We start from the raw sequence: 24,146 nt of genomic DNA, 5'->3' as shown, positions 1-24,146 counted from the left end.
AGCCTCTCAAACTTCCACCACCAAATGAGCAGTTTGACAAAGCCGACTTGGACGGCAACGGCAGACCGTGAGTAGAGCTGGACAAGGCCAAGAGACCGGAGATACAAGCTCAAGACCTCGCGAAAGAGTTGCCGGATGGTAACCAAAGCGCGGAATTGCCGGGCACTACGCCCATCTACGAGCTCTCCGCCAGCAGTTTCAAACCGCAGTAGCGGGAGAGCGCAACCTCTCTTCAAGTATTGGTGGACTTTCCCTCCGTCGGCCCCTTCCGCTGCCCTTTGCGTGGATCACATAGCCGCAGAGATGGTATCATCTCCGCCTTCGTATATCCAAAATGTCTCGGAGCAGTGCCGGAAACGGGGCCGACTGTTTGGGGCGAGGCTCCGCAGCCGATATCAGGCCGGCGCATCTGCTCATCAGAAGATAGTGCTGAAGTCGGCTTCGAAATCTTAGACTTGAACTTTGTGGAAGAGGGATTGAGGGTCCTCTCTAACCTACCGGAGATTGGAATGAAAGTCGAAGAGGCTGTGTCGTGGCTGAAAGCGGGGCCCCTACTGTTTGATGTGCGATGGGTCGCAGGGTGTTTGATCGGTGGGTCTCGAGATGGGTCCAGAACACCGAAACAACGACTCCAAGTTTCGTCTCCTTCGAGCGCGAGCGCCGGTTCTTTCCTGTCACGCTCCCTTGGATCCTTTGGTTTATATGCTCCGCCCTGGAGAACAATTGCTGACTGTGCATACTTCAAAGCTTCGCAGTCGTCGGCAACCCCGGAGCTGCGCCTCTTCTGTTGTTTCGGCCTTCAGCCTGTGGGTCGAGCTTTGACCCGGCGCTCAAGCAAGCCAAGAGCACGGACCCCGCATGGCGCATCATGACATGGCGATGCAGCATGCGCGGTGATTGCTTGGCTGTTCTGCAGTCTTCCAAATGGATTGCTTAGCTTCTATTATAGACACGTCGAATGTGAGTTGTACTGACCTTGATCGACCTGCGCACGGCGCTGAAACAAAGGCGATGCAAGGAGCCACCGAAACGGGCTGGGTGTTCCAAGAAAAGAACAAAGTCGCGAAACGATTGGCTGACGAGACGCCTGCACATTGTGCCCAAGCCAATCAATGACGATGCTGCACATTACATCAGCAACATCAAGCGCTTGTAGTCGGAGGCTGCCCCTCTCTGCATACGAGAAGCGGCGAGGAAACGAAACCGTTACCAGTCGTTGACCTCGATGCTGCTAAGCGCTCTGTCGGCTGCCAACCACGCCGCCCATCGTCACTGGCTTTGACCAGGCCCTTCACGTTAAAGATGGCATCCAACGTCGCGCTTGCGCTGAGTCTAAACAAACTCAGGCTGGCCCTTTTCTCTCCCCATACAACCAATTAATTTCTTTCCTTGGCTTCGACAATGACAGCCATCTCGGACTTCAGCACCAACAACCGAATCCTTAGTCCTTTGGAGCGCATCGACGAAGCCGACTCGGAATCCGCATGGGAGAATTATCCCGCCCATCAACGCTCGCCCTCGGTCTTCCGCGACGACAGCTCGGCCATCTCATCCGATGCCACCACTCTCAGGACTCAGAATTCCTCACTTTTCGACCAGCCGAAGCTTCAGGACCAGGGTACTGGCTTCGAAAGCATCAGTGATGATGACGTCACAACAGCTATCCCTCCACAAGCCCAGTGGGGCGTGCATTGGAAGTCTCCGACGTTGATGCTTTCACTGTTCATTTTCGGCATTGGTTGCTGCATTGCCCATCACTTCTTTTACCAATCGCTTGATGGAGCGGCGGTGGAGTCCTCTATACCACAACAGTGGGCTCTCCGCATCGGAATCGGCCTCGCGTTCCTTGCGAAAGCTTCTCTGGCAGCGTCCGTTGGCGTAGCCTTCACCCAAAGGCTTTGGGTTACTTTGAGAACTAAACCGATATCCCTCCGTGGCTTGGACAATATCTTTTCTCTGGCAGTGGACCCTACGTCATTTCTCAACGGAGAGGCCTTGACACAAGCGAAGCTCCTATGCTTGCTGGCCGCTGCAATGTGGTGAGTGAAGCATCTTTAGCCTTCAATGCCCATAGATGCTGATATTTTTTGATCAGGTGCATTCCGATCATTGCTACCTTCACTCCGGCGACGCTGTCAGTCCGTCTCGAGATAAGAGTCAACACCACGGACGCAAAAGTCCCGTCGCTGAGCTATGAGAATGCTCCCAACTGGGGAGAATACGAGGGCGCACAAAGCTTGATCGGCGCAGCAGTACCGGTGCACCGAGTCCTTGCAACAACCTCCACATCTGGCGACATTCTCCGTGTCACGCCTCCTTTCCCGAATTCTTCCTACACACTGGACTTCTTCGGGCCCTCTCTCAAGTGTTACAACCTGAGCGCCACCGACCTAGCCCCGGAAGACGAAAGCATCGTAGCACCCCACAGGAAGGTGTACGAGTCCGTCATACAAGCCAACCTGGCGAGAGACAACGCAACGTGGGCTGCGGACCACATCTACCTCGGCGCCACATCCAACGCCTCCAGCCTGTCCGACACGCTCTTCATCAACGTCCAGGGGCTGCAAGAGCACAACATCACCTGCAACCTCTGGAACACCTCCTACACCGTCCACTACAACTCCGCCGCCGACGGCACGAAATCCCCGACCATCACCCGCCTCACCCACACCGCCCCCGTCCAGATCGAAGCCGGCAACCCCATGACGCAGTACACGCCGCACCAAATCGCCTTCTTCAGCTGGACGAAGGCCCTCACCGCCCTCCTCGCTTCCTCAATCAACCTCTCCGCCGCGGCCACCGTCACCAACCCGGACGCCTCCCTCCTCAAAACCAACCTCGCGTCCTGCCGCGAGGTCCTGGACGGGCTCAACCAAACCTCCTCCGGCACCGCCTACACCGACTACGCATCCATGTGCCGCAACGCCACCCTCCCGCGCGGCATCGAGGACCTCGCGCAAAACTTCACGCTCAGCCTGATCGCCGCGTCCGCCGCATCAGGCAGCAGCACCACGTCCACGCCCGTCACCGCATGGCATCCCGCAGCCGTCTACGCGTACCACGCACGCACGCTAATCATCGCGTACGCGGCGGGCGCGGGCGTCGCGCTGGCGTGCGTGCTCGTCGGCGCGCGCGCGTACGCCGTCAACGGCTTCTCCGCACCGGGCGCGCCGACGGCGTCGTTCTCGAGCGTGCTGCTGACGACGCGCAATCAGGATCTGGACCGGCTGGTCGAGGGGCGGTGTTTGCCGAGGCAGCCGGCGCTGGGGGGCGATCGCGAGCTGGGCAAGACGAAGCTGCGGTACGGCGTGTTGGCGGCAAAGGAGAAGAGCGTGGCCGGGCAGGAGCATGCGGCGTTTGGGTTCGTGGGGACGGTGAAGACGCTGAGGAAGGGGGATGTGTGCGCGTGATTGGGGAGGGATGGAGGGATGGAGGGGGGGAAGGGGGCGGCGGTTGTCCGTTGGGGAGGGAAAAGTATCGGGGTGATGATGTTATGGCCTTGGGAATTTTTTGATGCTTGCCCTGCGGGCAGGGGGAGCTTTAGTCTAATAGCTCATATTGATCCCTTGGATGTCTGTTAATGCTTTAGTGTGCGTCTTGCGGGAGGAGGGTACTAGTGAATAGAATGATATCCGTAGTTTCCAACTGTATAGTGGAAGCGACAGTTTTGGAAAATGACTGCACGAAGGCTGTTGAGGCTATCTACGAGGGATATCGTGCTACAAAGATAGCCGGGCTGGGACTGAACTGGACCCAGAAGTGGGGACAGACAGTACTTTCCTCTACGTACATGTATTGACTTCAACATTAACCCTTTCGTTTAGCTTCACGTAAGCATCTCGTTCACACAGTCTCAATCTACATTTCATCTCAATTCCTCATACGTGTAGGAACCAGGAACTCGGTTATCGTTTGGGAGGAGGCGAGTAGGTTGGATAGATAGCATTCAGTCTAGAGGACTTAAAATGGTCAAGACTGAGTTGGGATGCGAGCTTGCATGGTCTGCCATTGCTTATGGCTCGCTCCTGAAAAGCTGTCGTCGTCACTGGGTGTATCAGGATGGGGTGGATGAATCATGGCTCAAGCAACCCCTGAAATCGTCGAGGGGAGAAACATAGTCGTTGCTGTATGATTGTTTACATTTCTTTTTGTTTTAACTTTGCTGAAGGAGGCAGTCGTAATGGCGGCCGTCGCTCGTGGTATATTAAATGAATCGTGTGGAGTAGCGCCTGGTTTTCCAGAGAGCCACCATACAAATTTGGTATTTCTCTCGTGCCCCATGCATAGTAAGGTTCATTGCCATCGATACCAAAAGTCTCTTACGCACCCTTAGCGCCGAATGCCTTACCACCAGCCGCCTCATCCAAAGCCATGCTCTCGTCCAAGCCGCAGACCTGGAAGCAGAACTTGGGCGAAAAGTACTCGGGCGCACCAAGAACACCGGTCTTCTTCAGATTCTCGAAACCCTCCTTCATAGCAACGTAGGCCGGGGCGATGCTAGCGAAGGGGAAGATAACGATGCGATAGCCCATCTCGCGGGCCTCGTCGACGGAGATGGTAGGCGTAGCGCCGTGCTCGACCATGTTCAGCACCATCGGCCAGGGGGCGAGGTCCTTGACGATGCGGCGGGCCATGTCCTTGTCGGTGACGCCCTCGAGGAAGCCGACGTCGGCGCCGGCGTCGCGAGCGGCCTTCAAGCGCTGCAGGGCGCCGTCGTAGCCCTGGCCCTGCAGGGCGTCGGTGCGGGCGATGATGACGATGTCGCTGCCGATCTTCGTGCGCGAGGTGTGGGCGGCGCGGATGCGCGAGGCGTAGACGTCGACGTCGACGACCTCCTTGCCGGCCAGATGGCCGCAGCGCTTCGTCTGCACCTGGTCCTCGATGTGCATGCCGGCCACGCCGCCGCGCGCGTACAGCTCGACGGTGCGGGCGACCATGATGGGTCCGCCGTAGCCCGTGTCGGCGTCGGCGATGAGCGGGACGGAGGTGTCGAGCTGGGCGATCATCGAACTGTGTGCGACCATGTCGTTCTGCGTGGCAATGCCCAGGTCGGCATGGCCCAGGCGAGACGCGGTCGTGCCGGCGCCGGTCTGTTGCAAGTTGTTAGCCGCCGGACAGATGGGTGGGTTTGCCGGGCGAGACGCACCATGTACAGGCAGTCGAAGCCCACGGACTGGGCAATGCGAGCGGAGAAGCCATCGTGTACACCGGGGGCGACGATGATGTCCTTGGACTGCTCAATGGCCTGGCGGAGCTTGTTGGCAGCAGTGTTGAACGACATGGCGACGGAGGGGGTATCTTTGCGGGTGAGTGGGCTGGGCTAGAGCCCGCGCTCTCCCTGGCGTTATATACAGCCTTCACATTTTCTGTTACGCTGGCTTGTTGGAGCGTGCGGCTTTGACAGGTGGAGCCATAGTGTGAGTTGGGCGGGAGAGAGTTGAAGCCCTGGCCCGTCGGTGACGCCAGAGCCCCGCGGACCCCGATCTCGGCCATGACTCGCACTTATTCCCGCTGTATTTCCCGCGAATCGCACGCCCGCTTACGATGTCGGAGCTCCCCAGCCAGACACCCATCACTAAACACCATCACCCTTCCAACTGCCGTCTCTGTGCTCATCCGCCACTCCGAGCGCCGCCGAGCAAGCTCGACGTCAGGCGGACAATGCCGCCGCGGAGATATCGTCGCGCTATCTCCTGGCGTAGAACAGCGCGTCTGGCCGGTCCAGCACCCACCTGACGGCTCTGTTGCGCAGCTCGCTCCACTCGCAGAACCGCCTGATCTCGACCTCTGTGACCGCGACCCCGGTGCACACCGCACATGGATGCGACGCCGCCATCTTCCACAGCGCCCTCAGCTGCGGCATTCCGCTCGCCGCCAGCCCGTACAGCTCCTCGAACACCAGCGACGACTGCACGCGCACCCAGCCGAGATACGGCGCCGACGTGGAGGGAGTGGCCTGCTGAGGGAAGTTTGGGTCCACCGCCAATACCCATGGCTCGAAGTCGGTCGGCATCGCGCCCAGCGCGGTGCTGCGCGTGCTGGACATGGTCGTGATGCCTACGTGGCCGCGGAAGGGATGCCGCTCTGCGTACGCAAGAGCGCTTTCGGCCGAGGGGTGCTGCGGGAACCAGGCGTTGGCGGCTCGCGGGTCGATGACCAGGAAGACGTCGCTGCGCATCCCGGGGTTCAGCTGCCCGCTGTCGCGGAGAGACTTGAAGTGTCTGCATTGTCTTAGCATGGTGCAAAGTTGATCTGAGGTAAGACGCAGGTAGGGGTGAGACTTACGTTCTGTAATTTTCCATGCTCGTGCCAGCCATCTCGATCCATTGCAGCTTTGCTTTGGGCTTGATCTTGTCTGCACCAGTCATCTTCTCTCCCCAGTTCATCAAGTCTCCTGTGATGGCTGCTTCCAGTTTCTCCCAAGCAACTCCATCATACTCCTTCCACCGATACACAACGAATCCAAAACCATCCGTTTCATCTTCAGACTTTTGAAGCCGCTCTATCAATCGATGCACCCATGGCTCCGGTTTCTCCTCCTGAGGTGGTGGGCCAAACAGGTTGTTCCTCTTCGTTGGGTCTTTGCCTCTCACTGCCTTATTGGCCTCCGCTTGGTCATGAAGGACCATGTAATACTCGGCCTGGAAAGGGAATGGGCCGACGCCCATCGCGTGCCTTACCCTCGTGATCCCGTCTGCAAATATGCCCAACCCTGCCTCAGCCGCGCTGTGCATCTTGAGTCTCTCCTCTTTGAACTTCTCCGGCGAGGGACGAGAGGCCTGCCCAGAGGAGGCGTTAGAAGAGGCCCTGGTGAAGCCATAGCGCGAGATGCGAAAGTTGTAGTCCACGTCGCGCTCGAGATCGATGAGCCTCGACAGTCGGCCGAGAATTTTGGTGTTTTGGGCGTCAAGGTGCTGATCCTGGGCCTTCATCATGTCGAAGGCGTCCTTCTGGGCTTCACGCATGGCGCTGATACGGCCAATCATCCAAGCGTGCGCCCTGACAGCGACGTCGTTGAAGAATGTCCTACACGAAATCAGCAACACCGAACCCCCCTCCAATAGTTAAACTCACTTGGTATACTCGTCCCAGAGCTCCAGAACCGGCACCGTCGGCTGCTCCGCCCGGCGCCGCTTCTTGTTGACCTCTTCGGTAAACCATGCAATCTGCTCGGTGGTACGGTTATGCGCCAACCGCATGGCCTGCTGCACCGCCGGATCGTTCAGGTACTCAAACACGGCCAGCGTCTTGCTCAGCAGCTCGAGCGCTTCGTACTCGTACTCCATCGAGCTGAGCCTGCGCCTTTCCCAGCGCTGGACCGACATGGGCGGCATTCCAGCCCACATCTACGGCAATCCCCACGGTCACGTCAGCCCGGCTACCACAGTAACCAAAAGAGGAAAAAAAGAGAAAGAGCGAGCAAAACCCACCTTATCCTTCAACCCCTTCACCGCCCGATGCAGCAAAACCATCCCCCTAACCTCCACCCCCTCCTCCCCATCCGCCTCCGCACCCTCCTCCCTCTCCCGAAAAGAAACTCCCCTCTCCATCCACCGAAACAACTCCCGCAACCTCCTTTGCAGCTCCCTCCCCTCCCCCACCTCCACCTCGTCCCCCTCCCTCAACCACACCCTCCCCTCCTCCTGCTCCTCCCCCTCCCCCTCCCCACACGCGAACCGCAGGAACCCCCCGACCAAAGTCTCATACTCAAACACGGCATCGGGCTCGTAGTTGGTGTCGCGGTAGAACGGGTCTTTGACGAGGGCGTCGAAAGAGGTCCCCCAGTAGACGCGCGGCGCGCCGTAGCCGACGGCCGAGTCGTAGACGGTCGGGCGCAAGTGGTGCCGGGTCGTGGCGGCGAGGTCGCGGAAGGGCGTGGGGGGCGGGAGGGGGCGGGAGGGGTGGTTGGGGTGCGGTGGTGGTGGCGGCGGTGGCATTTTCTTTTTTTCTTTTTTTCTTTGGCTTACTTTGGCGGCGTGAGTGAGTGCGTGGTCTAGTCGAAGATTGTCGAATTGAAGTGGTGATCTGACGAGAGGGGATTGTTCGAGATGACGGCGGCGGCGGCGATAGGGCAATGGTTTGTAACGAGGTGGTCGTCGCCCACCGATGGTGTGGAAAAGCGAAAAAGGAGAGGGGGCATGATCGAGACTTTTTTATATCGCTCTCTTTCCCGCCGGCTAAGGCAAGTCTGTAGGATTTTTGCCCCGTCGGTAGCGCGGTTGTAGCCTAACGCCACTTGCCATTTTTGGAACTCGTGCCTGGAATGGGGACCGTGCGCGTCGGGTTGGTCCGTTGCGCCTGGGCCCGTCGTAGCCGGCCGGTGGCGAAGTGGGCATCATATGAGAATGATCGAGGGAAAGGAATATGAAGTTCATTCTATCTCGTAGAATAAGGCTGATGAATTCTTTCCCTCAGAGAGGCAACGGTGCCCTCGACCCCGAACCCGATCATTTCATTCGAGCATTCTTGCCTCGGCATACCGCCGTCTGGCTCTCTGTGCTTGACAAGCCCAAACCGTAACTTGGTGTTTGCGATCTCCGGAGGGAGCGGTTGGGCTCCGGAGGTCTGGTCTCTGATTACGTCCTTTATCTGTAAAGAGAAGCCGAGTCAGCTGCCAAAAGGCGCCTCATCTTTCGAAAATTTGAGGTAAACTCACGTCGGGATTCTGCGTCGTGCAGATAAAGGTAGATACGGCAGAGCTGTAGCTCGCGCCGTTGCACAGAAATGCAAACAAGCCGGCACAGATGATCAGAAAGGTACTAACGGCGGCGATTCCATAGGCCAGGAGGAGGTTGTGTGGATCGTATGTGTAGACTGTGATCCGATCCGCGCGTGTGACGTTCCAAGGCACTCTTTTACTGTTTACCATTTTAGCCAAAGATTCCAGCTGAATGCTTAACATATCCATACACCACCGAAGAGAAGCATACCTGAAAAATTCCCTGGTCATCAGATTCAACGACACATTTCGAGCAAGGTCCTCGATCATGGCTGCCAGAGGCTTACCACTACCCACCATAGAGCTGCTGTAATAGTACGTGCTGATATTTTGAACCATCGCAACGTACTCAGTGGAACTTGTCAGGACAGTTTCTTGAATGCTCGCCGGAGGATCCGCCACAACGGTATCGCCAATCTTGGTGGTGCCGATGAACCCCAGCAGATGTTTTGCAATGCCCAAGAAAAATGCCGTATAAAATACTTGCTTGGTTGCAAATGGATCGTTCTCTACATCTGTCGGGTATAACGGTTGAAAGGGCTGGTCGAATCTGTTGAGAAACCTCGTGTCGGTTACGTGTACGCTTTGAACGCCGTTTGTCGTTACGATGTCGGCTGTTCTGGATACATTCCAGAGCTGACAAGTAACAAAAGTTGGAATAGTGGCATCCGTGCTTGGTGCATGGTTTGCTACAACGATGTGAAACTCGTTGCGAGTACCATTTGCGAGCCCGAAATCCGTGTCATTGTCATTTGCACCCGGAATCCTTGCAAAGTATCCAATCTGCGTGCGTGATTTTCCATGGGAGTATTCGAGCTGGTCAAAGTTGATTCTTGAAATGTTGAGAAAGCGAGACTCGTGGCTGTCAACGCTGGTCGAGTATCCTTGGGAACGAAGCGCAGCAATAGTCACATCGCGTGACACCTGGTTGGAAGCATTGTCGCACTTGATGCCTGGAGCAACAAAGTCAACCGTGTAACTTGAATCTGCATCTGTGAAGGGTCGAGGGATGGAAAAGAGCTGGCCGAAAATGGCGCTTGACAATGTCAACTTCTTGAACTCCTCCGCGACACGATGGTTCCCAATGGTAATGTCCGAGTGGATGATAACTCCTTGTGTATTTACCCATATTGAGAGAAGTTCTTTGAGGGGGATGATGTCCTGCGGTGCTAAAGGAACTGGAATGTTTGCGATGACCGGTCGTGGCGCAAATTCGGGCTTTACCGAAAGCGTTGCGGGTGTGACGAGCGTTACTAACGGTATGCACCTTCGCACAGCAAAATTAGCACTCTCTCGATGCTCTTGAATAGGAACCAATCTACCATGTAAGAATTGCCAATACTGTTCCAACTTTGACCCTTGAAAGCATCTCCCAGCTCGAAAAGGAGAGCAACGTTTGGGTCGCCGAGAAAGCAGCGTCGATGCCTTGAATTGTGATAAATTTCTCCCTGAGTGTCTTCCAAAGCCACTGAATAAATGCTACATTTGCAGCACTACAAAAACAGCATTTGGCGAGAAAGGCGAATGCGTTACCAATGCTCAATAAGATCAGCAATAGCTCTCAGGGACGTGGTGCAAACCATTACCGAAGGGCCCATTGCTGCCTGTCTGTGCTCTGGACTTCTTTTCCACTCAGCCAGTGATAGTAAAAGTGGTGCCCAATTGAAACGGCGATTCCGACGATTAAAAGTGCGAACATCGACGGTGGAGCCCCTACGTGACATGCCCATGGCTTCGGCGACTCCTGGAAAGTTGAGGTCTTGTTCTTTCCGATTACACGACCGTAAATGCGTGGTTCTTTACTGAAGTCTGACGGTGTGGTCGAAATAGCAAAGGAGGAATCCGTGGCTTGCGTAGATTGCCGTTCGGGGATAATCAAGGTTCTCTCAGAGTACTGAGGTGACTCCGGCGATGACTGGAAAGGCCTGTTGCCCGAATTGAGTTGCTGTTGGTCAAGCGAATTTCGCGGTTGGCGATGTTGTGGAGGATACATGGTGAACTGCACAGGCAGGACACTGCGGTGCAGGTGAAGACAGCTCGAACGTCGAACAGAGACTAGGTGAGATGGGTACGGGTAATTAATAAAACAGAATATTCTTAAGATAAAATTCGGGGGCCAAACTGACTTCGTTATCCCTGGTCGCACAGGTCGGTGCATACTGCCGAAGAAGGTCCCTGTATTCAGCTAACAGTTCGCACAACCCAAGGCTTCTCCATTCTCAATGGCAATAAATATGAGTTTGAGGCTGTGCATCCTCAAAAATGCTTCTGTAGATCTTGCAAGTGCAAGTGCGGCGAGTCCGAAGGTGTTCTACGCTGCCTACTGGTCAACTGCATCGGCACTGATGAGAAGTGGCAATGCCTGCGTTCCAATCAGAAGTCTCCACCGTCGCAGCCTAGTGATTCCCGTGTTGATAAGCCCCGCACTCTTGTGCATCGCTGGTAATAAGCGCATCTGACCTGTAAGCGCTTGTTCCACTTCTACCAACGCTCCTTTCTTTCTTTTTTTCGGAAGTGCTTTTTTACATGTGTCGGTTCTGGACCTATGAAATCCAGCATAGAATTCAGGCTACTCCTTAGCCACCAATGTTGCCAGCCAACTCAACTGCAGACGTTCCTATTTCTACAGTTAGCACTGTTCAAACAATCAAGCACCTTTACTTACCATCAGAACCATATCCGATCCATCGTCCCACCGATGCGCAATATCCTCCTTACGATTGCCGAACGTAAACGCCAATGCTATACCCACAATCTTCTCACCCTCGTCCGCCTCCCTATTCTCAAACACCCAAGTGTCCTTGATGGGCGACTCACCCCAGTACACCTGCCCTTCATTCGTCCGAACCTACAACAACAACTCCGATCAGCACTCACGCTGGAAAAAGCACAATTAGCAAGCGCGCAACGGCACCACTCACCCTCACAGCCCTAATCACATTATCAGTCACCACATCCACCCCGACCACCTCCTCGCCGCCCATCCCGTCCACATCCAGCCTCACCTCCTTCAGCCCCGCCGCCCACTCTCTCCACCACATCGGCGCTTCATTCCCCCCCTCCCTCATCAACATCCGCCGCACGGCCGCCGGCCCGATCTCGCGCGGCGCGAGCTTCGACTCGGCGCGGTACTCGGCGCGCACGCAGCACACGTGGCGGCCGTCGTCGCAGAGCCAGGCGGTGAGGCGGGCGAGGTTGCGGCGCTCGAATTCGTTGGCGGCGAAGATGAGCGGGTGCGTCGGGACGATGTCTTCGTGCCACGGGTTTTGGATCTGGTAGCGCAAGAGGGGGCGGTCGGTGGAGGGGAGGGCGCGGAGTGTGCTGTTGTTGGACCAGATGGGGTGGGAGGGGTTGTGGAGGGGGGTGGCGGCGGCGGCGGCGGCGGCGGCGGTGGGCGGGGAGGTCCAGAGAGGTTGGTGGAGGAGGGGGAGCTGGGGTGGCGTGGTTTCGGAGGGGGAGGAAGGGGAGAGGATGGCGCTGTCGGGGCGGGGGTGCTGGAGGAGGCCGAGGCGGGTGATGCGCATGCGGTTGTCTTCGTCCGCTTTGGTAACTTGTCCCATGATCCCGACGAGAACGTGGTCGGAGGAGATGGGGAGCAGGCGTTGGCAGTGCGTGGGATTGGTGTCTCCAAGCTTGACATCTTTGCCGTTGGTCATCCGGATCTGAGCACCATGTCGTAAGCGCTCGAGCATCGGATGGAGTAGCACGAGTTTCGGAAACGAATACTGATACTTACCGTTATTCCTTTGATCGAGGTCTCCGCCTTCTCTTTATGGAAGACATCCGGTATATGCAAGACCAGCCCTCGGATCCAACAGCCTGGTTCAATCTCGACTGTCTCCTTCTTGAGCCTCGACCCGAACCTCCCTCCGCCATCAGACCCAAACAGCCTCCTCTCCCCACTAACCACAAGCGTCAACCCCATCAGCGTATGTTGTTCGTCCCAAGTCACCTCCAGAACCGCACCTCCCTGAACCTCCTCCCAGGCACACACCCACTGCGTCGTCGATGTTCTCAAACCACCCTCATTTTCCGGCACTGGCACCGGCCACACCACAACCGGCAACCCCGTATTGACCACCCCCCGCCAGATCTCCCGCGCCTCCCTCCCCACCGCACTCTCCCGCTCCTTCTCCCTCACCCTCCGCACATACAGCGCGTCATACTGCTCGCACACGCCCCACACCCTCCTCCGATTCGCCACCCCCATGAACGGGCCCTCCAGCCCCCGCCGCGGCCTCGTGCACGCCTCCAGCCACAGGAACAAGCCCTTGAAGTCCGTCTCCTCCGGGTCGACGGTGCCGTGCCGCATCAGCACGTGCAGCTCCCAGAACCACGGCATGCAGCGCCGCAGCGCCTGCCGCCAGAAGCCCGGGTTGCGCGCCGACGAGCGCACGGCGGCGTGGACGGGGTACGAGGCGGTGGCGAGGCGCGGCACGGCCTCGGCGGGGAGCAGCAGCAGGATCTGGTGCGTGATGTCGTAGGGGAGGCGGGCGAAGGGGTCGCGGCGGACGCGGGCGGAGAGCGAGGCCGACGTGGCGGGGTCGGTGGTGCCCGGCGGCGTCGGGAGGGCGAAGTCGTCGGTGGAGACGGTGTTGCGGAGGAGGGTGGTGAAGGTGGGGTTGCTGAGGGGGTAGATGACCATCATCTTGGCGTTGGCGGTCTTTTGTTAGTGGATCGGGGTGGGTGATGGCAGGAGGGAGGGGTGTCGTACCTCTTCGCCTGGCTTGGACCACCACCATTGGTCGTGTTCCACCGATGGCTCGCCGTAGTCGAGCTTGGGTAGGTCCCAGCCCATCAGGCCGGAGATGATATGGTACAAGGTGTCTTTGTCGAGGTTGTCGATGTTGTCATTGCCGCAGAGAACTCTCGTTAGGAGCTTGAGACATGGCTCGTGAATGGGATAGCAAGCGGTCTGGGTGGCGTCGTATACGCGATAGCTGGTTGATAATCAGACAAAGTATTCCTGGAGTTGAGTTGCAGTGTTTCTACCATTGGAATTCGCCCGAGTCTTCGGGGAAATTTGGGTCTGGAGCCCCTCTGTCAACATGACGATAGAGAGCGGCAGAAATGACATACCGTCAGACTCGACATTTCTCATGCATCCCTGTGGGAATGTCAGAACTGGCGACAATTAGATAACGCGGGCTTAATACATAGTCTTCATAGTTTGCTGGCCGAGTGATGTACATTCTTTTACGATTAGAGAAGTCTCTACCGCCGGCCACTGGACGACTTACTTGTCGATGCCAGTGGCTTGGGGGTTGAAGCCCAAAACTTGAGCTTTGTATGTCCACTGGACGTCTTCCGGGCTGACGACTTCCGGATCATAACCACAAAATTCGCGCCTGTTGAGATCTGCAGTCATGATCTCGCATTTTAGCAGTGCTCGTGACATCATGCAGCTCGGGAACTCACCTTTCTCACTGAAACTGGGATCGACTTCTCTCTTCTCCCTGACTGCGGCTTTGCGGGATTTGTCATCGATAGTGATATGAGCGCACGCAGGGCCGCCGCATACGGCACAGAAGATGTCGAAGCCCATTGCTTGTGGTGTGCTGATCGAAGTGTCGAGGACCGTGGAGAGGTTGTGGCCGGCGATGGACAGCTATAAGCGCTCGGCAAACCCCTGGTCTGGTGCCTGGGCTAATCCACAAGCGTCGGCGCTAAGGATTCCACGCTGGCATCGGTCGCGCCTCGCTCAGGCGGCAGCTGCAGGCGCATGTACCTCCGGTGCCATGCAGCAATAATCGAACTATTATATACCCTCGAACGTCATATCAGCTCTCCGTTAGCCTAGCGGCGGCACTTTGGGGAGAGTTCTGGGTGTGTTTTTGCCTACAGCCAATCAAAACCTCCGCACGCCGAATCTACCCGACGCAAAATGCTAATGCCAGCGTTATCAAGCCGTCGAAAAATTGGGACCCAAAGAGCTGGTTTATGGTAGCTTGATCACTAGTCTTATTAGAAGGCCTTGCAGCGATTGAAACCGCATGGGTTCTGCAGGCGGCAAAGCCATGGGTTTTTTTTTTTTTTTTTTTTTTTTTTTGGAAATGAAAACTTCAGTGACGACGGATTCTGGGGTGTCCGGCGATTAAAGTCGCGGCTGTGTTGGAGCTTTGCTTGCCGAAGTCTGCCGCGGAAACAAGCTTCGTCTAAGCAACCAAGCCCTTCAGGCAAAGGAGTTTCAGTCGAACGGCACCCGGCATGACTAACATGGCGCAGGCGATTTCAGTAAAGTGGACGTGAGAAGATTCATAGTAGGTCAACGGTGCATAGCTTCTACGATTGCGCAGATTCTGCTGCGGCTGGGCTCTTGCAGATGAAGTGGATAGCAACAATGCTGACTTGCGCGTCCGCATCTCCATTCTACTATACGTGCATATAAAGAAGACAGACATGTGATTGTGCAGGGACTCAAAGGACTACTGGAGGCGTGGAGGATAGACGACGGGAGAGCCTTTTTAGTTGTTGCCGCATCGACTGTGTCGGGTGGTGGCGCTAAATCCTTCGACGAACGGCCAATGGCCGTTGTGGACGCAACACCGGCGCGCGGTGAATAAGTTGGGAAAAGTAGGCGCTGCTGACGACAGTTTTCGGGCCGGTGTTTGGCGGAGGGACACCGACGTATTTAAAGGATTCAGCCCCCACTACCCCGCAAGGTGAACCAGGGAGCACGATCAGTAAAGCTGAGTAATTTTGGGACACCGCCAAATCAGGCACTCCCCGCGCGGTAATCCCTCAGGCAGACAAGCTGTTGTCTGAAGCTCAGCTGCGGTGTCTAAATACAGGTCGAAACCAGAGGTATATAGTCAAACTCACTATCCGACCATTTTGAACCGCTCAGCATCACCCCTTCTTCAAGCATATTTCCCAGAAAAAAAATCTATTCCTCTACAACTTCAAGTATGGCCAAAGCTCAGGGCTCCTGCGATGCCCGCTTCAAAGAAGTCGAGAAGCTCTTCCAGTTGTACCTCGAATCTGGCGAGGAGCTCGGTGGCTCCATCTGCGTCAACATCGACGGCAAGGACGTCGTAGACCTCTGGGGTGGCTACGCCGACGCCGCCCACACGCGCACCTGGAATGAGGACACCATCTGCACCATCTGGTCGACGACCAAGGCCATCACGACCTTCGCCGCCTTCGTCCTCATCGAGCGCGGTCTCCTCTCGCCCTACGAAAAGGTCTCCAAGTACTGGCCCGAATTCGCCGTCAACGGGAAAGAAGACATCGAGGTCCGCCACATCATGTCCCACACGGCGGGGCTGCCCGCGTGGGACCCCCCGATCGCCAGCGAGGACATGTACGACATCCCCAAGGCGAACGCGCTGCTCGCGCAGCAGGCGCCCAAGTGGCCGCCCGGCTCCGCGTCCGGCTACCACATGGTCACCATCGGCCACCTCGTCGGCGAGCTCATCTTCCGCACCACCGGCAAGCGCCTCACGGCCTTCGTCGCCGACGAGATCGCGGGCCCGCTGGGCGCCGACTGCCACATCGGCGCGCGCGAGGCGGACTGGCCGCGCGTCGCCGACATGATCCCCCCGCCCGCGCCGCCGCCGCCGCCAGAAGGCGCTCCCGCGCTGCCCCCGCCCCCGCCCACGGCGCTGGTCGAGAAGACCAAGACGCCGACGTGGCGCAACGGCGAGCTCGGCGCCGCCAACGGGCACGCCAACGCGAAGGCGCTGACGCGCATCCTGTCCGCCGTCACCCTGGGCGGCACCGTCGGCGGCGTGAAGCTGCTCTCGCCGCGGACCGTCGACCTCATCTTCGAGGAGCAGGCGAACGGGGTCGACCTCGTGACCAACTTCCCCATCCGCTTCGGCATCGGGTACGGGCTGGCCGGCAAGGACACGTTCGCGGGCTGGTTCCCCGAGGAGGGCCGCATCTGCTTCTGGGGGGGCTGGGGCGGCTCCATCGTCATCATGGATCTGGACAGGAAGATGACCATCTCCTATGTCATGAACAAGATGGAACCGACGATTCTGGGCAACGACCGCACCAAGGCTTATGTTGAAGCTATCTACAGGGGGTACCGTGGCGCATAGCTAGCCGGGCTGAGTTTCAAACTCAGCGAGTTGTTCAAATCTACTGTGCACTGCTTCAGTGCAGCCCTACATTGTTCTCGTTCATGATGGATCTTGGTGACTATTGGTGCTGCGTCATACACTGCCATGTAAGGTGCTGCAAGTATTGAAACTTCCGGTGCAAGGCCATTCGCTTTTTGTAAGTGATGAGCCTTCCGTCCGGCTGTGTTTTCATGACAGCAAAACTTTGTACAGCTGACGTGCATCAAAACGGAATGATCCAAAGCTGTTTGAAACTACTCTCGGCTTCATCAGGGAGATGGCGCTTCCATGGTTATACACTTTCAAGCATGAATGCTTCTGCGAGCAGCTCGAGGATGGCAAGACACTCATGCGAAGGAGGGGCAAGTATCACGATACAAAGGGGAAACAGGAGACGATACAAAGGGGAAACAGGAGATTTTGCGCATCTATCTGCGTATTTTTCATTAAACCCTGGAAGGGTAGTGTCTATCTAGGTACCCATGTACCGTAAGACAGCAAAACTAAAACACAATCTAGGGGAATTCTTGCAAATGACAATCTTGAAGTTGTGAAAGCCCGAAAGTCCCAATGCCCAACAAGCAAATCACCTCGTCCACCACCGAAGCCGATCTCTCGCGAAATAGCTGCGTGGCTGCGTCGGTGCCGTTTGATACTCCCCCTAAAACTGTCCCCAAAGGTGGTGGTATAAGAACTCTTCGTAAAGGCATGTCGTGAACGCGCTTTTGGTCGTGACAGTTGCTAAGTCGTAAATCGGAAACAAAACTCCAACCTGCAAATGAAACGATATCAGTGATGAGGTTCACCAAAGGGAAACAATTCCAAGACGTACCATCAAACATGAACGGGTCCATCGGCCCATTTACGAGTCCCAAATGGGGCCGAAGGCCGGAACACCGCGGCTCTCCATCGCGTAGACGAGCATCTTGGTGAGCTTCGGGTTGCTGATGACGAAAACAGCCTCGGCGCCGCTCTCACGGTACATGTTGTACGTGAGCTGGACCATGTTCGGGCGTCCCTGGGCCCTGGTATCCCAGATGAGCGCATCCGGGTCGCAGCGCTTGACCGAGTCGCAGATGCCCTGACCGTAGATGGCGGCGGGGCGGGGCGAGCTCCAGATGACGCGGCAGGGGCGGCGGAGCTGCTCGGGCAGGTTGAGGAAGGCGAGGCAGGGCCCGATGCCGGATCCCGTGGTGACGATGACGACCTTGCGGAAGATCAAGCACATCCCCAGGACTCCGGTCTTGGGGACACCGCGCAGCCAGTAGTGGCGTTCGCCGCTCTTGTCCAGGACTTGCGACGCGGTCCAGTCTCCAGCCTTGGACACGATGATCGACTGGCCGTTGGGCAAGTCGGACTCGGGGTTGGGGAAGGTGGCAAAGGAGTGGTACTGTCCGAGGGGCGACTCCGCAATGGCAACACCGCGGAAAGGAGCGAGCTTCTCGTTGTAGTTAAGGCGAAGCGCGTGGTCCGACAGGTTCTCGACGGTGAAGCGCACCTTGCGAAGTAGCAGCCAGGGCATGATGATCATGAGTGTGATGGCGATGAGGAACCAGAATGAGGGCTCGCTGATGAGAGCGGAGCCAAAGGCCACGTTGGTAGCAACGCGCTTGTTCTCAATCACGAGCATGATCAAAGCCCAAAGGCAGCCAATCGCGAGCCAACCGAGGAAACGGTGCGAGAACTCGAAGTGGTTGTGCCAGTGCATGCGCATGTATGGGAAGCAGAAGATCAAGATGACCACGAGGACCGCCAGGGTGATATAGGCCACAGAAACCAGCGCGATCGGGTTGGCAGACAGGTCGCCGTGAATGTAAAGGCGGCTGACGGTGGCGCAGAGCAGGGTGAACCAAGCTGTACCAGCGTAAGCGGTACCACTGTGGAAGCCTCCATTTTCGTAGACCTTGGCCAGAAGACGGCGGACGCGGAGCGGAGCGGACAACGGAGTCGAAAGGCAAGTGGAGTACAGTGCGTTGACAATCCACTCCTGGCGAACCGCGATGGTGCCGAAGATGTTGACAGCGGTCGCGGTTGCGAGAGTGCCAGGGTTTATGTCCAGGGGGGATTCGGCTGTAGCGACCAGATGGACCAGAGCAATGAGGTTTCCGATAATGATAAGGGTGGAAATGCGACGGTAGACGCTCAAGATCTTGTGGCGGATATTGCGAAAAGCCCTGGGATAACGCTTGTCAGGAACAGTGACGGCGTTGTTGAGCTCGACGGTGATTCCAGACTCCTTCAGCATACCGGACTCCAATAAGGCGGCCGCCTTCATAACGGCCGCATCTTCGAACGCCTGGTGATTGGAGCTGGCGCTGAGGCGCTTCTCGTAGTCGGCGAAATCCTTGGACGCGAAACCATCGTGAACATAGCCGGGCATAGTAACCGGGCGCGGCGGGTCGTCCTCCTGGGAGCGGTGGGGCATGTAAGCTCCAAGTGGCTTGACAATGCTGTCCTGAGAAAGGCGCTTCTCGTAGTCGGCGAAGTCCTTGGCAGTGAACGAGTTGACGGGGCCAGGAGCAGTGCTGGGCCTGCTGACACTGATACCGCTGTCGTTGCGGATATGAACGAGTGGCTTCTCTTTCGGGTCCGACATGGCGAAAGCGAATCGGTGGAAGTGGAGATGAGCCAAAGTGAAGAGACCACTGAGAGCGAGCCAAGAGTGACTCGGGCGGGTGGTAGGTGTAAGGAAGGAAGACCAGCCGTGGAGATCCAGGAGCCTTTTTATACCCCCCGTGGACCAAGAGAGTGTGAGGGTTGTATAGGAACAACGATAGAATGGCGGTTGAGGTGTTAACTAGGTATCTCAAGCAAGCAGCCGATGTTCGGCTGCGTGGTCGGCGACAACAAGGTGCGGTGCGGGACAATTTTCCTGCTCGCCGCTAACAGGCAGGAAGGTACGAGGCAACACAGCGGGGACAACACAATAATGGCAGGCGGCGAGCGCAAGGCGCGAGAAAGCGGGCTTAAGAGAAGGCGGCGCCCTGCATGCGTAGTGTGTTAGTAGCATATCCGCTATCACCCAGCTGCGGCGTCTCCGTCCACATCGCAGCTGGCGGCATGGGATCCGGCCGACCGCGCTCCACAGTCACCGCGTTGCTTCGGCAGGAGCAGTATGCATCTGCATTGGTGGCGGGCTCCACTGTACTATAGCGCACCTGCATCCCACGCGACCTGAAGAACTCGCGGCTGAGGCTCTGATCGCCACGCCCTCACCCCTTCTGTGCCGGCGCGTCGCTTGCTCGAGGCTCCGGCCCAGGCAGCTGCTGGTAGCCGAGCAACAGCCGTGGCCCAGCGCGAGGCGGTCAGCAGCCGCAGCAACGGCGCTGGAGACTCGCAACCACACGGGGCACCAGCAGGACTCGAGGCGATCGCGATGGGCGTCGAGGGCGCCCGGATGGGGGCATCGCATCTGACTCGGGACGGGCCCTAGATCCGGATGCGAGAGTCAACATGGCAGCTGAGGTCAGAGGGACCTGCGCATGTGGTGGGCATGGGACAGGGCGCGTTCTTCAGGCGCTAGCCGCATGGGCGAGGAACGCCCCGGAACGGCGCTAGCGCGACGGCGTACGATACTGTTCCTCGCCGGCCTGACTCGAGCCAAGGCGATGGATTGGGCGGAGGGCGTCGCGGGAATCGGGAGAAGGTGAGGAATCCTCCCAGACGGGCGGCTGCGATCCACTCTCCAGCCCAGCGGGAGGGGCCCAGGGAGCCAGCGCGGGGCCATTCAATAGATCCGCATATAAGGGCCGGGGTGCGACTGGCGCGCGCTGAAGAGCAGCGCAAGGAAGGTCGACAAGAGCGCAGATCGCGGGGCTCACGCGCGCACGCGAGGCGCGGGATCGCCGTTGGAAAGCCAGCCCCTCGGGAAGCGGCGCGGCTCGACAGCCAGCCCCAAACTTCTGCCCACGCCGGCGCCCGGCGGCACAGGCTGCGGCGTGTGGTGGGCGAGGTCTGAGAGGGAGGTGCGAGGTGGGCGACGCCGCTGACCTGGGAGCTGCAGGCCGAGGCCGGCGCGCGTGTCAGGCGGCCGTCGTCCGGCGTTAGTCGGCTCCCAAACGCCGTCGCTGCCAGGAGCGCAGCTCGCTGCACGAGGAAGGGAGCCGCGAGCTCCTGTCCCAGCGGTCGGCAGGCGGTGTGGGTGAAGGTCGAAAAGAGCAGCGGCAGCAGAAGGACGGGCCAACGCTTAGCTCTTTTCGCCTGCTGTGCCGCCAATTCGGGCCGCGGATGGTCGTCCGTCAGCCTCCGCGGTGGGTGCCTGCCCAGCGCCTCAACACCACCAGTGCTCTGCTCGCCCCCACCTCACCGACAACCCTGTTCGCCTGCTCGCCCCATCTCCACCCGGATTTTCCTCGCTATTTGCTGCATGGCTCCACTTGCCGTGATTCTGCAGTATCTCTGCACGTGCGATGGTCGTCACGCCGCTAGCTGCGACTCGATGCTACAGGCCCTGAGTCTCCAGCCCACTCATCGCGTCGCCCTCGGCTCGATCTGGACAACACCATACTGCTAGCGCACGATGCTAGCGCAGGCGCCATGCTGCCACGTCCTCGCATTAGTTTCTTTCCCATGGCCCAATACTGCGCGCCAGTTCTGCGCCGGTCTTCGACTGCCGAAAAAATGACGCCTTCAAACGTTCAGCTCGCCGTTTCCTGTCACCCTTGGATTGCTTGCGCCGGCTATTACTGAACATTGCCTTGTTCAGTCTTCCGTCACCGCGCTGCTTTGTCGCGCTTTGATGGCCATAGCGCGGTGCATTCTGTCCCCACCCGCCTACCTTAAAGCCCGCGCGTGCAGCTGTCCTACTTGACTTCCACCTCTCCAGGTAAAGAACCCGTAGCACCTTCTTCACGTCAACTGTACGACGCAGCAATATGGATCTCGTCTCCTGGACCTTCGGCGGCAACCTGCCTGATCCCGACAAGCCAGTACGCATCCCCTTCCCAGCACTCCGCGTCACCTTCGCTGACCGACCTAGATCTTGATAGACGCCCTGTCGCCTTCCGTTTCGTACTCATACAACCAGATTGTTGCCAAAACCCGTCAACTGATAGCCGGTCTGCGTGCTCAAGGCATCCAGCCTGGTGACTGCGTTTGTGTAAACACATTCAATGATGTAAGAATCTTCCTATCCACTTCACTTGCGATTTCTAACCCCAACTCAGCTCAACTACTCCGTTCTGTACCTTGGGATCATCGGCGCTGGCGCCATCTTCACCGGTGTCAACCCGGGTTACACTCCAAACGAGATCCGTCATCATTTCGCCTTGACAAAGCCGAGTTTGGTCATCGTTGAGCCCGCCATGCTGCAGAAAACTCTCACAGCTGCAGAGCAAGTTGGCATATCGACAGACCGGATATACGCGTTCGATACCGAGACTGAAAACCCGAATTCCTCGATACTCAGCTGGACGTCGTTGCTTGAGCATGGCGAGTCTGATTGGGTCACCGTCCAAAGCCCTCACGAAACCGTCGCTTCGTACAACTCGACGAGCGGCACGTCTGGCCTGCCTAAAGCTGCCATGATCACTCACTCTTACCATGTATCACAAGCAGCTGCTCAGTGCGAAGAAACCGGGTATGCTGTAAGTCTTCCCATGCCCTTCACATATGCTCGCACAAAAGCTGACATCCACGACTAGCGTTCTCGTCTTCTGACCCTGCCACCTTTCCACGCCTTCGGATCCCCCATTCTACCTTCGACAATTCGCCAAGGCATTCCTACTTATATCATGCGCCGCTATGCAGAAGCCCCCTTTCTGGATGCCATCGCACAGTACCGTGTGAGCGAGACCTACGTTCCGCCACCGGTGCTCATGGCTCTGCCGAAATCTGCATTAGCAACGCGCGAAGGCCTTAACAGCCTGCGGTCTATTTGGATGGGAGGGGCAAGTGTCAAGTTTGCGCAACAAAAGCCGCTGTATGATCTGCTTCACGAGGACGCGTGCATCCGAGGTGTGTGGGGGATGACCGAGTCTGGCTGGATCACGTGTGTTCAAGATCGCACAAGGCGTGAGGATGACAGCGTCGGCCAACCAGTCGAAGGCTTCGAAATCAGGTACGCAATCTCGACGTCCTCCGCGGTGTTTTCTTTTCCCAGCCACTTCCATCCTGCTATCTCCCCGTGTCTCGCGCACCCGGATGCTGACTTGCATGACGCAGAATTGTTGACGATGATGGCGAGCCGATCACCGCAGACAATGTCTCGGGGGAGCTACTTGTACGGGTCCCGCATCCTCTCCTGTCATACATCTCCAATCCTATCGCCACCGCCGAGGCCTTCACGCCCTGCGGCGCCTATCTCCGCACTGGCGACATCGGCTACCGCGTAACCGACCCTGTCACAGGGGTTCCTTCGCTGTTCATCGTCGATCGCGCGAAGGAGCTCATCAAGGTCCGTGGCTGGCAGGTGTCGCCAACGGAAATAGAGTCGGAGCTGATGCAGCACCCGGGCATCGCCGACGCGGCCGTTATCGGCATCAAGGAGGCCGACGGCGTCGAAGAGTTTATCCGCGCGTATATTGTGCGCAAGGTCGTCTTCAGCACCACTGATGAGATGCTGATTGACGAAACGGTGCTGCGCACTTGGTTGCGCCAGCGCCTCGCGGGTTACAAAATGCCCGCCGAGACCGTCTTCGTGCCCGCTGTTCCGCGCAACGGCACAGGCAAGATCCTCCGCCGCGTCCTGCGCGAGGGCCAGACCATCCAGCCTCCGAAGGCCCCCGTCCACAAACGTGTCGACTCGGCCATGTCTTGCCTGGGCTCCAACTCCAACCCGCTCGGAAGCAACCCGGTCGTGCCTCAGGACGAGAGCGCACCAATCGGCCACGCGCTTTCGACCGTACGGTCCCAAGTCGAGATGGACTGTGCCGTCGCGGTGCCGTCGGTCGCCGCTGGAGAAGAAGATGATGCGCCCAGCGATCCTCCAGTGGAGCAGAAGGACGTCGTCGCCACCACACTGCCTCTTCAGTCCAATGAGGTCTCCTCTGTGGACAAGAAGGCGCAGAGGAAGCCGGTGTCGATTAGGAGGAAGCTGAAGAAGCTTGCTGCCAAGAAGGACAGGCTCGTCTCGCGCGTCATGGCCGGCTGGACGCACTCGCTGCACTTTGTCAGGCACGAGTTTGGCAGGCACTGAGTGCTTTTGCCATCGTTACTGCTATCGCTCTCGCTCTCGCTGGAACGCCTGGTCTGCTTGATGCAGATCGCGTTCCTTGTTTTATGCTGCTCATTAGTGATACCTACTGCTGTTTTCTGTTGGTTGATGAAAAAGCAGTCCGTTGGGAGTGTTTGACGAAAGCATTGTTCAAGCGTTCATTCAAAGCATTCGAAAGAGTCGTTACTTGTTTATTCCTGCTTGCTTT

The 24,146-nt window shown here is 57.7% G+C and overlaps 8 protein-coding genes across 8 annotated transcripts; 3 read left to right on the top strand and 5 right to left on the bottom strand.

The window, feature by feature from the left end:
- Positions 1-1,401: 1,401 nt before the first annotated feature.
- SLS55_003476 (uncharacterized protein) lies at positions 1,402-3,410 on the top strand (the record flags this gene model as incomplete). The annotated part of the gene is made up of 2 exons (XM_066774951.1): positions 1,402-2,039; positions 2,096-3,410. 2 exons carry the CDS (start codon positions 1,402-1,404, stop codon positions 3,408-3,410), a joined length of 1,953 nt encoding a protein of 650 aa, XP_066635070.1.
- A 909-nt stretch (positions 3,411-4,319) lies between these two features.
- SLS55_003475 (uncharacterized protein) lies at positions 4,320-5,281 on the bottom strand (the record flags this gene model as incomplete). The annotated part of the gene is made up of 2 exons (XM_066774950.1): positions 4,320-5,090; positions 5,147-5,281. The coding sequence occupies 2 exons, from the start codon at positions 5,279-5,281 to the stop codon at positions 4,320-4,322; spliced, it is 906 nt and encodes a 301-aa protein (XP_066635069.1).
- Positions 5,282-5,686: 405 nt separating this feature from the next.
- SLS55_003474 (uncharacterized protein) lies at positions 5,687-7,325 on the bottom strand (the record flags this gene model as incomplete). Its single annotated transcript, XM_066774949.1, has 3 exons — positions 5,687-6,221; positions 6,286-7,026; positions 7,075-7,325. 3 exons carry the CDS (start codon positions 7,323-7,325, stop codon positions 5,687-5,689), a joined length of 1,527 nt encoding a protein of 508 aa, XP_066635068.1.
- Positions 7,326-8,626: 1,301 nt separating this feature from the next.
- Positions 8,627-9,711, bottom strand: SLS55_003473 (uncharacterized protein; the record flags this gene model as incomplete). Its single annotated transcript, XM_066774948.1, has 3 exons — positions 8,627-8,858; positions 8,931-9,603; positions 9,666-9,711. The coding sequence occupies 3 exons, from the start codon at positions 9,709-9,711 to the stop codon at positions 8,627-8,629; spliced, it is 951 nt and encodes a 316-aa protein (XP_066635067.1).
- Positions 9,712-11,288: 1,577 nt separating this feature from the next.
- On the bottom strand, positions 11,289-14,264 carry SLS55_003472 (uncharacterized protein; the record flags this gene model as incomplete). Its single annotated transcript, XM_066774947.1, has 7 exons — positions 11,289-11,336; positions 11,385-11,567; positions 11,725-12,381; positions 12,456-13,382; positions 13,434-13,659; positions 13,960-14,077; positions 14,138-14,264. The coding sequence occupies 7 exons, from the start codon at positions 14,262-14,264 to the stop codon at positions 11,289-11,291; spliced, it is 2,286 nt and encodes a 761-aa protein (XP_066635066.1).
- A 1,363-nt stretch (positions 14,265-15,627) lies between these two features.
- SLS55_003471 (uncharacterized protein) lies at positions 15,628-16,764 on the top strand (the record flags this gene model as incomplete). The annotated part of the gene is made up of 1 exon (XM_066774946.1): positions 15,628-16,764. One exon carries the CDS (start codon positions 15,628-15,630, stop codon positions 16,762-16,764), a length of 1,137 nt encoding a protein of 378 aa, XP_066635065.1.
- Positions 16,765-17,647: 883 nt separating this feature from the next.
- Positions 17,648-19,381, bottom strand: SLS55_003470 (uncharacterized protein; the record flags this gene model as incomplete). Its single annotated transcript, XM_066774945.1, has 1 exon — positions 17,648-19,381. The coding sequence occupies one exon, from the start codon at positions 19,379-19,381 to the stop codon at positions 17,648-17,650; it is 1,734 nt and encodes a 577-aa protein (XP_066635064.1).
- Positions 19,382-21,659: 2,278 nt separating this feature from the next.
- On the top strand, positions 21,660-23,920 carry SLS55_003469 (uncharacterized protein; the record flags this gene model as incomplete). The annotated part of the gene is made up of 5 exons (XM_066774944.1): positions 21,660-21,713; positions 21,764-21,877; positions 21,951-22,370; positions 22,428-22,843; positions 22,948-23,920. 5 exons carry the CDS (start codon positions 21,660-21,662, stop codon positions 23,918-23,920), a joined length of 1,977 nt encoding a protein of 658 aa, XP_066635063.1.
- Positions 23,921-24,146: the final 226 nt, after the last annotated feature.

The sequence above is a fragment of the Diplodia seriata genome (assembly GCF_021436955.1).
Source record: "Diplodia seriata strain FDS-637 chromosome Unknown scaffold_3, whole genome shotgun sequence".
NCBI lineage: Eukaryota > Fungi > Ascomycota > Dothideomycetes > Botryosphaeriales > Botryosphaeriaceae > Diplodia > Diplodia seriata.
This window is presented reverse-complemented; position numbering and strand designations above follow the sequence as displayed.